Here is a 15,117-nt window from a genome sequence, read left to right on the forward strand (position 1 = left end):
AAACCAGACATTGTCACTCTTCTAAAACTGCCCCAGTGGCTTTTCATGGCATTTAAAATAAAATACAAACTCTTTCTGTAATCTGCATATTGCTAAAAAATATACTCTGTGCCCACCTAACTCTCTGACTACTTTTAATTCATTACTCCCCAAGGCCCACGTGCTCCATTTCTTTCTGTTCCTTAATGTACAACCAAGTGTGTTGTACCTTTGAACTTCTTCTATATGTATAGTTATCTAAGTTTATTTTACTTCCTTGTTTATTTTTTTATTTATCTTTCCCCATTAGAAAGCAATATTTTTAAGAGCAGAACCTTTGCTATCGTATTCAGGCTTTTCAATTCAGGAAAAAAGAAGTGGCCCAAAACCACCATCTCCACCATTTTCAAAATGGCACATAGCTAGTGCCTTCGTGGCATAAATGTTATTGTGCCCGTGGATTTCATGTTTCAATATGTAAAAATAGTTGTCAGAATTTGTGTTGATTTAATTTTAAAATGCAGTCATTGTGATGATTGCTCCAGAATTTGATTCATTCCTATGTTTTGCTTGTGGTAATTTGTCATTTTTAATGACACAGAGTTAGCAAAAACATTGTGTCCTGACACTCTTGAGTGTCACTGTTGAGTGATCTTGATTTTGATCTCCAGTCAAACCTTAATCACGAGCATACTATAAAACTCCATCTTAAAATTCTTCTTTTGGCTTCTGAATTTCTTCAGTGTCTTCCTTAGTTTCTTTGGCCAGATCCTCTTCCTTTCTCAGTTCCAAATGGTGAGGCACCAGAAGGACCAATTCTTTATCTACACTCAGTGATCTCAGTCAGCACATGCATAAAAAACGTTTGTATACTGATGACTCCTCAGACTTACAGGTCTATCGCTTACTTTTTTCTTAACTCAAGATCTACTTGACAACTGTTTCTGGAAGTAAAAAGGCCTATAAACCAGAATCCTTGATTTTTTCCCCTCTATAATCTGTTCTTTGACTTTCTCATCTATGTGAATGATATGTCATTCACACACTTTCTTACGTAAAAAGCTCTGGAATTACTTTGACTTCTTTCTTTTTTCATAGTCCACATCAATTTATTATTATCAAATCTTGTCACACCTCCAATTCAAAATACATCTTAAAGTATCTACTTGTTATCAACTCCACAGCTACTGTCCAAGTCCAAAGCAACCTCATCATCATCTATGTTGGACCGACTGCCTCTCTACTGTTCTCCCTGAGGTCCTCTCTAGAGTCCACGCTCTACCCTCTAGACCGAGAGAAGCTTTTGAATATGTGAGGTTCTGACTTGACCCTTCCTTTCTGAAATCCTTTAATGGCCTCTCCTCATACTTAGGATAAAAATCCAAACTCCTTTTTTGTGGTTCACAAGACCCCATATAATCTGGTTTTGTGCTGGCGACTTTTCCATCATCTTGCTACCACCCTCCCTGTTGTTCATGGTTACGTCACCAAAATCGTTCCCTTCCTGTTCTTTGAACAAGGCCAGCATCTTCTTCCTTCAGAGTGTTTGACTTTGCTGATCTCTCTGTCTCTCTCTCTCATTTGGTGACGTTCCACTCAAATATCAAAACCTCATAAAGGGTTATTTCTCAAACCTCTCTAAATAACAGAGTATTTCACTCTCTACCTTCTTGTCCAGTTTATTTTCCTGTATAGCATTATCATCAATTGCATTTATATCACACACTTATTTGTTAGCTTGTTTATTGTTTGCTTTCCCTACTATGATATAAACTTCACGAGGACAGGAACTGTATTGTGCTCATTGTTTTATCTCTAGCATCTAGGTCTTATACTTAGTAGACCTTCAATAAATATTTGTTGAATTAATAAATGAATGATTTATTTTTAGGAGGAGAAGAATTGCGCACAAATCTAAATCTTATGTGATCTTCGCAGGACCTCACAGAAAGTTGTTATTACATGGGGGGAATGTGAACGTTATGCTATTAGAGTTGGTAGAAAAAAGGTTGAGGGCGACGGGCTGTGTGAGAGGATCACTGCTTTGAGATACAGGAGCCTGTATCCTCATTCATCTGTACACCAGAATATACTCTGTGGCTTTCTACAAGTATGCACACCAGACGCTCTGATTCAGCAGTCTGGGTGGATCTATACTTATATGGTTGTTTCAGGTGGAGTTCCCTGGGAGTGGAGAGTGAGACAGGGATTTGAGTGCATGTGATTTACTGTGAGAGTGCTTGCAAGTAAGTCTGTAATGAAGGGAGGAGAGGAGAATGGGGGAAGAAGAGGGAGCTGAGCAAGAGTGTAGTACCAGGTGATCTAGCCTAGGCCTGAGGCACATGGTAAAGGCTGTGGATCATAAACTGCGTCTTAAATTTGTTTCCTCCTTGAGGAAAAGGTAAGTGTCAGTTGGAGTCAGTCATTGGCCTTAGGTTACTTGTTTATGGGGGAGGTAACTCTACAGGTAAGGCAATACCCCTCAGTGGAGGTCAATTCTCCAGAGGGGAAGCTGAGAACAAATAGCAGCCAACACAGCAGCTGAGGGATGGCGCATCGGCCCAGAGAAGGGGAGCTGCGCAGACCACCCCAATATCATCTGCGTTGGTATTAAAAGGGAATGTTTGTAAAGCACAGATATTCATTCATTCAGTCAACAAATATTTATTGTAGCTGCCACGGGTCAAGCATTAGCAGCCCTGGCATACACTGATGAACAGACATGGTCCCTATAGCATGGATAGGGAGAACACAGGATTTTAATAAATTAAAAATACAATTATGATAAGATACATATTGAATTACCAATCACCAAGTAATGAATTGAAGCAAGATTGTAGAAATAAATCCATGATTTTGTATAGGTAATGGTTTCTTATAAATGGTCCTGGCTGTACCTCTTAGATTGTGTTACAATCTAAGTAATACTAAGTAATAGTATTACTCTTTGTATTACAGCAATCATTGTCTAATGCTAGCTGTATATTAATTAAATAGTTCTCAGACATTATTTGGAAACTCATATAGAATAAAAAATGTGTTTTTAGCCTAGAAACTATGTTGGCGTACAAGTCCTATACTTGATCACAGTTCAAAAATCAAGATAATCTTTTCTCTTAGTAGGAGTTGAAACAGAAGAAAAGTAAGAATTAAAAGTCTAAAGGCAACTAAGATCTTGGGTTGGCTGCTAATTCTTTTTTGTCTTTTATAAATCACCCCCTAATACGCATCAATGTCTGGGAAGGCAAGATCTAGAGCTGAATGAAGAGTAGGGATCGTCCTTTTGGGGAATATTCAAGTTCACAGACTGCCCACAATCCCGTAGTACATGTGGAGGCTAACATTTCATTGAAGTCAATGAATTTGTATAAAATTTTCACCATTATAAGGCTGGCATAACTGTGTTTAAAAATAGCAAAATTTAAAGAACAAGAAGCCATGTGAATAAACAGGGATATTTCACAAGGTTCCAAGTAAATTGGAGAAGTTAGTATAGGAGGTAAGATCTGCCAAGGACAGTATAGTAGGAAAACTTATTTTATCCATTTAATTATTAGAGAGAAATGCACAGAAACATTTTTAACTAACAACTAATAAATTGGATACCAGTAAATAGCCACCTGTAGCCCTTAAAATAGGTCTATTGTCATCTGTTTTTAAGAAAATCTTTGCATGCTGCTATGGAAACTACTATCCTGAAAAATAAGCCAGCTAATGAGTAACATAATACATGCCAGTAAAATAGTATATTTCTTACTTTCTTTACCACAGAGTAAAATTTCAAAGGAATATAATTTTGTTGAAATGTCACCAAGCCATCTTTTTAGGAGAACGCAATGACAGCAGAAATAACAAGGCTTATTTTCAATAATTCTCTTCATACCTCAAATCCCTGTGGTCTTCCGAGACTCTCTTTTATATGTTTCCATGCAACAAGAATCTCTGACACAGACATACTTGTAGCCTTGACATCTGTGGGAGCGGTACTGGGTTCTGTATGAAGGAAAAGGGAAAGAATAAACCTCTATGGTAACAAGTTTGTCTATCAAAGCATTGCACCTGAGTATGTCAGGTGTTACTTCTTTGCACCTTATTTTTGAAATGAAGTGCTGTGGTAGTTATGAAAAACACAAGATAAAAAGATGATCGTTTTGAATTTCTATACTCGGGTCAAGTCTCATCAATACCTTACCAATGACAAATGACAAATCTAGCAAGACAAACAAAAATATTTATTCTTGGATTAACAAGGACATTTCTGGAGAAGTTAAATTGAGTGACTTAAATTGCTTGCCAGTCTACATAATCAAAAAAATGGACTAGGAGTAAGGCTTGGCTTTTTTTGTTGTTGTTGTTGTTGTTGTTGCTGCTGCTGTTGTTTTTGCTTTCAAAGAAATTATAGATTTATTTACGATTAGGCAAGTTGCCTCACCTCTTCCTAAGCCCCAGTTCCCTCATCTGTAATGTGGGCATAATCAGAGTACTTAGCACAGAGATTTTTAAGGTTAGTTTTAATTGGAATAATACATATAAAACATTTAGCACAGTATTTGACACTTAAAGTATCACTTATTATTATTTTATTTTAATTTTTACCCTATACAGGCACAAAGAGTCTAAATTTCATGAGATTTTTTTTGTTGTTCTAATGACAAAACTACATTTCCATGATTGTATAAGGAATATTCTATATGAATCATGTTATTTAAAAGGCATATGTTGACTTTTAAGACAGGTGTACAATGAAAAGTCCCTGAAGGTCTTGGTGCTGTCGCTATGCTCAGTGACGTTTCTCACTATTTTTTCAAATACACCATGTCTAACTGGCATCCATCAAGAGGAGCACTCTATTGGAGGTTGCACTCTATGTGAGGAATGAAATATTTCCAGCTTTGACATTGCAGAATCATAAACGCTATGTCACGAACACACATTAAATGAAACAGCAGAAAAAAGGCCAGACATTAGTTCAAACAGTTCTGTATAAAGTTGATTTAAAAACCACTAATTCCCCCAAAATTTTAGAGACTTTGATACTAACCCTGTATTATTGGTAAGAGCTCAGATTAATCTGTTGAAAATGTTTTTGTTAGATTTAGGGAACCATATGGCAAAGACAGAATTCTAAAAATTTTTTTTTAAAAAGTCATTATTAGGAGCTCTGATCAAGAAGGTGGAGTAGGTAAATGCTGTGCTTGCCTCCTCTCACGACCACATCAAAATTACAACTAATTATAGAACAACCATCATTGAGAACCACATAAGTCTAGAGGAACTGAAGCCCTACAACTAAGGACATACAGAAGAACTACCTTGAGACTGGTAGGAGGAGTGGAGATGCAGAAAGGGCTGCTCCCATACCCACTTGTGGCTGTTAAAAATTGAGAGGGATATTTCGGTTGTGGAGGTCCCCTCCAGAGAAGTAAGGGGTCGGTCCCAGCCTCACAACAGGCTCCCCAGTCCAGGTTTCCAGTGCCTGGAAGAGAAGTCCCCACAACTTCTGGCTATGAAAACCAGTGGAGATTGTGGCTGAGTGAGATGAGGGTGGCAGGCGCCCCTCTTAAAGGGACCATACATGGACTTACTTGCTCACAGTCTCACTTGCTCTGAGCTCCGGTGGGGGGGCAGCAGCTCGAAAGGTGCCAGGGACACATGGGAAGGAACTAAATTATCTGGTTTGAGGGTGAGGGCAGGAGGGGCAGTTTTCTCCCAGAGAGAAGTATTGGCAGAAGCCATAGTTCCTTTGTTGAGTCCTCCCCTGACTCAGCGTGCAGAGCAGGTGGCTGACATACTAAGTATGTACCAACCTGGCTAACACTGCTTGCTCTGCCCTGGTAATTCCCTAAGACCCCGCCACACCTAATTTGTGGGTGCACCAAAGCCATATCCATGTCTTTTCCATCCAAAAAGCCTGTATTGGCTTATGCTGAAGACTTTCCTAAAATCTCTCAAAGGTTCACAATTCCCAAACAAGCAGCATCTGACCTCTGCATGCCCCTTATCTCTTGTTAAGCATCCCCAAGCCTGGCACTAGTAGCAGCCAGCCTCAGTTCACAGCTTAGCTTCTCCTAGGCACCTCCAAGCCCAGCACAAGTGGCAACCTTCTGCAGATTGTAGCTCACACCATGTAGTCCTGGGCAGGACACAGGCAGCAGCTGGCCTTGGCCTGAAACAGAGCTCCTCCCAAGATGCTCCAGAACTAACACATCTGGTGGCCTGCTTCAGACAACACCAGAGCATCACCCAACTACCTCTATAAAAATACACACTCAAAGTGAAGACTGGGCAGGCTAATGCCAATCCTGATCCATAGGGTTAGCCCCTACCCAAGAGCTCCTCCACTATAATTATAGCCAGTCCTCACAACCAATCAGTTGCAGGGTCAGTCCCTCCCACTGACATGCAAACAGTGGTCACTACAATACGAGGGTACACACAACCCATACAAGAGACATACCTGGAGCATCTAGCTCAAGTGACCAGAGAGACTGCCACTGGGCCCCACAGGATACCTGCTACATAAGGCTACTCTAACAAGACTGGGAGGCATAGTAGGCAGCCCTACCTGATACGTAGAAACAGAGGCAGCAAAAATGGGGACACATAGAAACATGTCCCAAATGAAAGAACAAGACAAAGCTCCAGGAAAATAACTAAATAAAATGGAGACAAGCAATCTACCAGATGCAGAGTGCAAAACACTGGTTATAAGGATGCTCAATGATCTCAGTGAGAACTTCAGGAAAGACATAGGAAACATAAAAATGGGTGGGGAAAACATAAACAAGAACCAATCAAAAATAAAGAATATAATAACTGAAATAAAGAATACACTGGAGGGAATCAACAGTGGATTAGATCAACCAGAGGTTCAAATCAGCAATTTAGAGGACAAAGTAGCAGAAAACACCCAATCAGAACAGCAAAAAGAAAAAAAGAACCCAAATATATGAGGATAATTTAAGAGGCCTCTGGGACAACACCAGCATACCAACATTTGCATCAAGAAGCAAGAAGAGAAAAAGTGAGGAATTGAAAACCTGTTTGAAAAAACAGTGACAGAAAACTTCCCTAACCTGGAGCAAGAAATAGGCATACCCAGCCCAGGAAGCACAGAGAGTCCCAAACAAGATGAATCCAAAAAGGCCAACACCAAGACACATCATAATTAAAATGCCAAAGGTTAAAGACAAAGAGAGAAATGCAGTGAGTTACCTACAATGCAGCTTTCATAAGACTGTCAGCTGATTTCTCAACAGAAACTTTTCAGGCCAGAAGGGATTAGCACAAAATATTCAAAGTGATGAAAAGCAAGGACCTACAATCAAGATTACTCTACCCAGCAAAGCTATCATTTAGCATTGGAGGAGAGATAAAGAGTTTCCCAGGCAAGAAAAAGCTAAAGGAATTCATCACCACCAAACCAGTATTACAAGAAATGTTAAAGGAACTTCTTTAAGAAGAAAAAGGAGAAAAGATAAAAATTATGAATAACGAAATGGCAATACCTACATATCTATCAACAGTTACTTTCAATATACATGGATTAAATGTTCCAATCAAAAGTCATAGGGTGTCTGAATGGATAAGAAAACAAGACCTTTACATATACCACCTACAAGAGACTCACTTCAGATTGAAAGATCCATATAGACTGAAAGTAAAGGGATGGAAAAATATATTTTATGAAAATGGAAATGAAAACAAAAAGCTAAGGTAGCAATGCTGATGCCAGGCAAAATAGATTTTAAAGCAGAGACTAAGAAGGACCCAGCAATGTTACTTATGAGTATTTATCTGAAGAAATGCAAGATATTACTTTAAAGGGAAATGTGCATCCATATATTCATTGCAGCATTATTTACAATACACAAGATATGGTGGCAACCTGGGTGTTTATCAATCGATGAATGGATAAAGAAGAGGAGGTACATATATGCAATGGAGTATTACTCAACCATAAAAAAGAATGAAGTCTTACCATCTTCAACAACCTGGATGGACCTAGGTATTGTAAGTATTGCCATTTTGTTATTCATAACTTTTATCTTTTTTATTCTTAAAGAAGTTCCTTTCAGAGAAAGAGAGACAAATTCCATATGACTTCCCTTATGTGAGTAATCTAGAGAATAGTACAAACGAACAGTCAAAACAGAAACAAGCACACAGATACAGAGAGTATTTTGATGGTTGTCAGATGGGGGGCTGGAGGGATGGGAAAAAGGGGGAGGGGATTAAGAGGTAAAAATTGGTAGTTCAAAATACTCAGCAGGATGTAGAGCATAGCATGGGGAATATAGTCAGTAGTACTGTAATAACTATTGTATAGTGTCAGATGGGTACTGGATTTATTGCAGTGATCACTTTGTAAGTTACATAAATGTCTAATCACTGTATAGTATACCTGAAACTAACATAATATTGTATGTCAATTGTAGTTGAAAAATAAAAAAGAATTTTAAAAAGTCATTATTAGAGATATTAAAGCATTATAACCATTTTTTGAGATTTTTTCCTTTTCTAATGGATGGTGGTCACACATCTATCTAGAGATCCTTTGTATAGTATTAATTGAGAAATACCAATCAAAACTTCTGTCCTTGTTACTATACAAGAAGTCCACAAAAGACTTTTTCAAAGGTACATGTTTGTACCGAGCAATGATTTTTTTTGGGTAAAGCTTTCATTAATTTCATAACTGTGTTAATTCAAAGTGCTTTCATAAATTCACATTAATCTTACACAGAAACTGACATTAATTCCTGCCATGGTATAAATTGTAATTTCTCGTTCTGTCACTCTTTGAATATCTCTCATTAACTTCTTTTGCTAATGGTTTCCCTCATCCCACTTTCCAACTGCCGATTATTTGTGCATCTACCTGATTAAAAAAAAAAAATCTGGGAAAAGCTTCTACTTTCTATTTTATTCTAGAATTCTGATTAGCAGGCTTACAACAAAACTTTTTTTCATTGCTGTTTAATAGGAGTTAAAATTCTTGGTTTTGCAAGTGAATGGAAGGAAATTGTGATGTTCTTAAGATGTGTACAACGTAATTTCTAGAATGTAGGATATGATTTACATATTTCTCTTTTCTTTTATATTTTTTTAAAATTTATTGAGGTGACAATTGTTAGTAAAATTACATAGATTTCAGGTGTACAATTCTGTATTATATCATCTATAAATCCCATCGTGTGTTCACCACCCAGAGTCAGTTCTCCTTCCATCACCATATATTTCATCCCCCTTACCCTCATCTCCCACCCCCCACCCCCCTTACCCTCTGGTAACCACTGAACTATTGTCTGTGTCTATGAGTTTTTGTTTCTCATTTGTTTGTCTTGTTCTCTTGTTGTTTTTGGTTTGTATACCACATATCAGTGAAATCATATGGTTCTCTGCTTTTTCTGTCTGACTTATTTCGCTTAGCATTATACTCTTAAGATCCATCCATGTTGTCACAAATGTTCCTATATCATCTTTTCTTACCGCCAAATAGTATTCCATTGTGTATATATTCCACAACTTCTTTATCCATTCATCTGTCGAAGGACATTTTGGTTGTTTCCATGTCTTGACCACCGTAAACAAAGCTGCAATGAATATTGGAGCACACGTGTCTTTATGTATAAATGTTTTCAGATTTTTTTGGGTAGATACCCAGGAGAGGGATTGCTGGGTCATATGGTAATTCTATTTGTAATTTTTTGAGGAACCTCCACACTGCCTTACATAACGGCTGCACCAGTCTGCATTCCCACCAACAGTGTATGAGGGTTCATTTTTCTCCACAGCCTCTCCAACATTTGTTATTATTTGTCTTGTTGATGATAGCCATTCTGACTGGGGTGAGGTGATATCTCATTGTGGTTTTGATTTGCATTTCTCTGATGATTAGTGATGTGGAGCATTTTTTCATATGTCTATTTGCCATTTGTATGTCCTCTTTGGAGAAATGTCTCTTCAGGTCCTCTGCCCATTTTTTAATTGGGTTGTTTGTTTTTTTGTTGTTGAGTTTCATGACTTACTTGTATATTTTGGATATTAGCCCCTTGTCGGAGGCACTGTTTGCAAAAATCTTTTGCCATTCAGTTGGTTGCCTATTTATTTTGTCGATGGTTTCTTTTGATGTGCAGAACCTTTTAAGTTTCACATAGTCCCATTCATTTATTTCAGCTGTTACTTCCATTGCCTTTGGAGTCAAATTCATAAAATGCTCTTTGAACCCAAGGTCCATAAGTTTAGTACCTATGTTTTCTTCTATGCAGTTTATTGTGTCAGGTCTTATGCTTAAGTCTTTGATCCATTTTGAATTAATTTTGGTACATGGTGACAGATAGTAGTCCAGTTTCATTCTTTTGCACGTGGCTATCCAATTCTCCCAGCACCATTTATTGAAGAGGCTGTCTTTCCTCCACTGTATGTTTTTAGCTTCTTTGTCAAAAATTATCTGTCCATATTTATGTGGTTTTATTTCTGGGTCTCTGATTCTATTCCATTGGTCTCTGTGTATGTTTTTCTGTCAATACCACGCTGTTTTGATGATTGTAGCCCTGTAGTAATAGCTAAAGTCAGGGAGTGTGATACCTCCAGTATTGTTCTTTTTTTTTAAGATTGCTTTGGCTAATTCGGGGTCTTTTGTGGTTCCAGACAAATCTGATGACTTTTTGTTCTATTTCTTTAAAAAATGCCATTGGGATTTTGATGGGGATTGCATTAAATCTGTATATTGCTTTGGGTAATATGGCCATTTTAACTGTGTTGGTTCTTCCAATCCATGAGCACGGGATGTCTTTCCATTTCTTTGTGTCTTCTTCAATTTCTTTCAAAAATGTCTTATAGTTTTCAGCATATAGGTCCTTCACATCCTTGGTTAAGTTTATTCCTAGGTATTTTATTCTTTTTGCTGCAATTGCAAAAGGAATTGTTTTTTGTATTTCTTTTTCTGAGATTTCATTGTTAGTATATAGGACTGCAATGGACTTTTGTACGTTGATTTTGTAACCAGCAACTTTACTGTATTCGTTGATTGTTTCTAATAGCTTTTTAGTGGAGTCTTTAGGGTTTTCTATATATAGCATCATGTCATCTGCCAAGAGTGATAATTTAACTTCTTCATTCCCAATTTGGTTTGGTGCTGCCTGATTGGGGGCATAAATATTGATGACTGTTATGTCTTCTTGTTGTATATAGTCCCCTTTACCGTTATGAAATGTCCATCTTTGTCTCTTGTTATCTTTTTCACCCTGAAGTCTGTTTCATCTGATATCATTATGGCTACACCTGATTTTCTGTGGGTACCATTTGCTTGGAGTGTCAATTTCCACCCTTTCACTTTGAGTGTATGCTTGTCCTTGTAGCTGAGATGTGTCTCTTTGGAGACAACATATGGTTAGGCTTAGTTTTTTTATCCAATCTGCTACTCTGTGCCTTTTTATTGGTGAGTTCAGTCCATTGACATTTAGGGTGATTATTGATACATAAGGATTTCCTGTCATTCTATCTTTAGTTTTCTGGTAAGGCTGTGTCTCCATTGTTTCTTTGCCTTTTTGTTGTTGTCTATTATTTCTGTGTGGTGGTATTCTATGATGTTTCCCTCTGTTTCTTCTTTTATTACAGTATATATTTCAGTTCTGGCTTTTTTTTTGAGTGGTTGCCCTTAAGTTTATGTAAAAGACAGTTTTGATATTCAGAGCAGTCCATTTTCTTCAGCACGCTTACTTTCCCCATTCCCATATTCCGGTTCAGGCCTTTACTCTCCCCCTTTTTATATTTTGGTTGCCACAAATTGTCGCTGTTGATGGTGGTTGAATAGTCTCCTTTACTATTTCTTGTAGTGCAGGTCGTGTATTAGAAAATTCCCTCAGCTTCTGTATGTCTGGAAAGGTCTTTATTCCTCCTTCATATCTAAAGGCTATCTTTGCTGGATATATTATTCTTGGCTCATAATTTCTCTCGTTCAATAGTTTGAATATTTGGTTCCACTCCCTCCTGGCTTGTAGAGTTTCTGCTGAAATATCTGATGATAATCTAATGGGCTTTCCTTTGTAGGTTACCGTCTTCTTTTCCCTGGCTGCCTTGAGGATTCTTTCTTTGTCGTTGATTTTAGTCAGCTTCAATACAATGTGCCTTGGAGAAGGCCTGTTGGGATTGAGGTAACTAGGTGTTCTATTTGCTTCTTGGATTCGAGGGTCCAGTTCTGTCCACAAATTTGGGAAGTTCTCATCGACAATTTGTTTGAATATATTCTCTGTTCCCTTCTCTCTTTCTTCTCCTTCTTGTATGCCCATTATTCTTATATTGCTCTTTCTGATGGAGTGAGAAAGTTCTTGTGGAGTTCTTTCATTTCTTTGAAGTCTCAAGTCTCTTTCTTCTTCCATCTGTGTCATTTCCAGGTTTCTTTCTTTGATGTCACTGATTCTTTCCTCCAGCTGGTCAACTCTACTACCTAAGCTGGTTATTTCATTCTTAATTTCTTCTACTGAGTTCTTAATCTCCAGAAATTCTATTTGATTCTTTTAAAAATTTCAATCTCTTTCGTAAAATGCTCATGTTGTTCTTTGATTGTGTGTCTGAGTTCATTAAACTGCCTTTCTGTGTTTTCTTGAATCACGTTGAGTTTTTTCAGAACTGCAATCTTGAATTCTCTGTCATTTAAGTCACATATTTCCATGTCTTTAAGTTCCTTTTCTGGAAACTTTTCACTTTCTTTCTGCGCTGTCCTGTTGCCTTGGTTATTCATGGCAATTACTGATTTATTATTTGTCTTCCTTGACATCTATAGGAGTAGCTTCTGCAGCAGGTTGATAGAAAGAGGTCTTTCTTTTGTTTTCTAGTACTTGTTGGTAGCATGTTTTATTTTCTCTCCGACTGCAGTCTTTTTTTTTTTCTCTCTCACACGGTAGTGCTATGTTTTCTCTGCACTATTCCGGCTTCTCACACAATGGGGGGATTCCCTGGAAGGGGGGCTTCTCCTCTGTTAACAGTTCATCTGGGTCATAGTGCGCAGTGTCCGTGTGGGTATGCAGAGAGCTTTTTAAGTTCCAAAGCTCTTCCTGCACCAGATTCAGAGCCAGTATGTTTCAGCAGTTCTGTTTACTCCTGCAGGGATCCGCCCAGATAGGTGGGGCCAGGTGCGGGGTGTGTTGTGAGAGATGGCCCAGAGCAATGGCAGCGACCACCACCACAGCCGGTCCTGCTTCCACAGGTCCCTTTCCTTTGCCGGAACTAGTTGGGCTGCGAATCTGTGTTTGCGGTCCACAGTTCTCAGAACAGCAAATATTCTGTTCTTTTGATCTGACAGTGCTACTGTTCCACTTCTAGCACCGGGCAGGTGGGGGCGGGGTGAGCTCTGGGAGGGTAGGGAGGGGGCGGCTAGTCTCAGTGCCTAAGGCTTCTGTTCTCTGCTCGGCAGTGAGGACTTAAACCACCGTTTTCAGCCTTCTTCCCTCAGTCTTTTCTCCGAGGTCTCTGCCGTGAGCGTTGGGTTCAGCTGTGTTATATGCTGCCCCTTCAGCCCTGTGGGCCATAAGCGGAGCCCTAGCAGTCCGAGTTCTTCCCTGTCCCGCAGTTGCGGTAGTTCCAGGATGCAGCGAGCTTGGAGCACTGAGCTAGGAGCACTGAGCTAGGTCTGTGTCCTGCGCCCTCATGGTTCAGTCTCTGCAGTTCTCCCTTCCCTCCTCCCCAGCTCGCGCAATTCGCCCACCTTTAGGTGAATTTAGTAGTGGGCTTCTTCGTCTTGCCTGTCTGCTGTGCAGGGAGTCCTTTGTGGAGTTATTGTTGTTCGATTAATTGTAAATTCCAGGGGAGCTTTACAGAGGTTCACCTCATGCCGCCATTTTTCTATTTACATATTTCAAAGACAGTCACTCTTTGTGTAAACTTGCTATTGGAAGCAGTTTTGCTTATCTTTTAAATGAAGGCATTGCAGAGATTTGTGTGCCAAATGCCTCCTTTCAGCTTTTATATTATTGAAGCTATTACATCTTTGTCAAAGAAGATTGTAGGAGGACAAATAATTTCAGGACAAAATATGTGGTTGGGTGGCAGCCTTTCTATCTCTCTCCAAATCTAATGAAACAAATTTTTTCTCTTTCAGTTTTCTGTAGCACTACAGAAGGTTAAATACTTCTCAAATAGAAATTCAAATAGAAATAAGAAAGTTTTAAAAAAGTAAAACAACAAAGTTAAAAAAAATCAGAAACCTATTTCCTAAACAACCACCTTATTTTTATTTATAAGCTCTGATGATTATAAATCAGGGTCATACCATGCTGACATTTCATAGTTGCATTCTTATGCTGTTTATAGCCAAGTGAACATTTTTGTGTCGATCAAAAAAAATATCTGTCTGTAGGCAACAGTAAATGACTGGATCACAGAATATCTGGTTTGGATTGGAACTAGCTGTTCTATTTGGGTATCCCATCATAACTGAATGATAGAAGGCTACAGCTAGAAAGAATTTCAGTCACTTGTCTCATAGCTCACAAATGGATGGATTGTTGGTCTTCAATCATGTTTTGTTTGCCAAAATGATGTATGACATTAAGTTCTTCCAAAATTTCATATATAAAAATAAAATATTCTGGCTCTTTTGGGGAAAAAAAAGACAATATCAAATCTGAATCCTTGGGTGCTGGTGGATGGGAATTAACAGTTGGTCCTATTAGTCAGGGCATGTTCTTTTCATTTTGCCAGAGTCCCTACTATTCCCTGTTTTATCACACTGGGGCTACTTAACTTATTTATATTTCTTACTTGACCTTTATAGGCTTTTGAGTTATGAACCTATATTTTAAATCCATGCCCTCATTTTGCCAATGAAAAATGTGATATATACAATGGTTGATTTATTAGAGACTCTACTTCTGGCTCTGATAGCGCCCCAACTAGAACTCATTACTCAAGTGACCTTTCCTCTGTTGTTTTTAATTGGGCACTTAGCTCATTCTTCATCTCTTAGAGTCAGCTTTGGGGCATAGAAGAGGTTTTACAAGACCATACATAGTCTATTCTCTTACTGTCCAATTCCTCCAAATAACTGACAGAAGAATGAATGGAATAAGATTAAAAAACCAAACAAAATGGATAAGGGGAACAATCAAAGGAAATAATTGCCAAGTTTTGACGTTT

The 15,117-nt window shown here is 38.4% G+C and overlaps 1 protein-coding gene across 2 annotated transcripts in view; it reads right to left on the reverse strand.

Moving 5' to 3' along the window:
- Window positions 1-15,117, reverse strand: part of CNTN5 (contactin 5) — a 1,286,475-nt gene that overhangs the window by 29,012 nt on the left and 1,242,346 nt on the right. For both annotated transcript variants that reach the window (XM_088791491.1, XM_019741696.3), the window contains one exon: window positions 3,863-3,972. In XM_088791491.1, the coding sequence (XP_088647617.1) occupies window positions 3,863-3,972 (110 nt within the window). The remainder of the gene's footprint in view (window positions 1-3,862; window positions 3,973-15,117) is intronic.

The sequence above is a fragment of the Rhinolophus sinicus genome, chromosome 14, assembly GCF_057876585.1.
Source record: "Rhinolophus sinicus isolate RSI-liver-muscle chromosome 14, RSI-T2T, whole genome shotgun sequence".
NCBI lineage: Eukaryota > Metazoa > Chordata > Mammalia > Chiroptera > Rhinolophidae > Rhinolophus > Rhinolophus sinicus.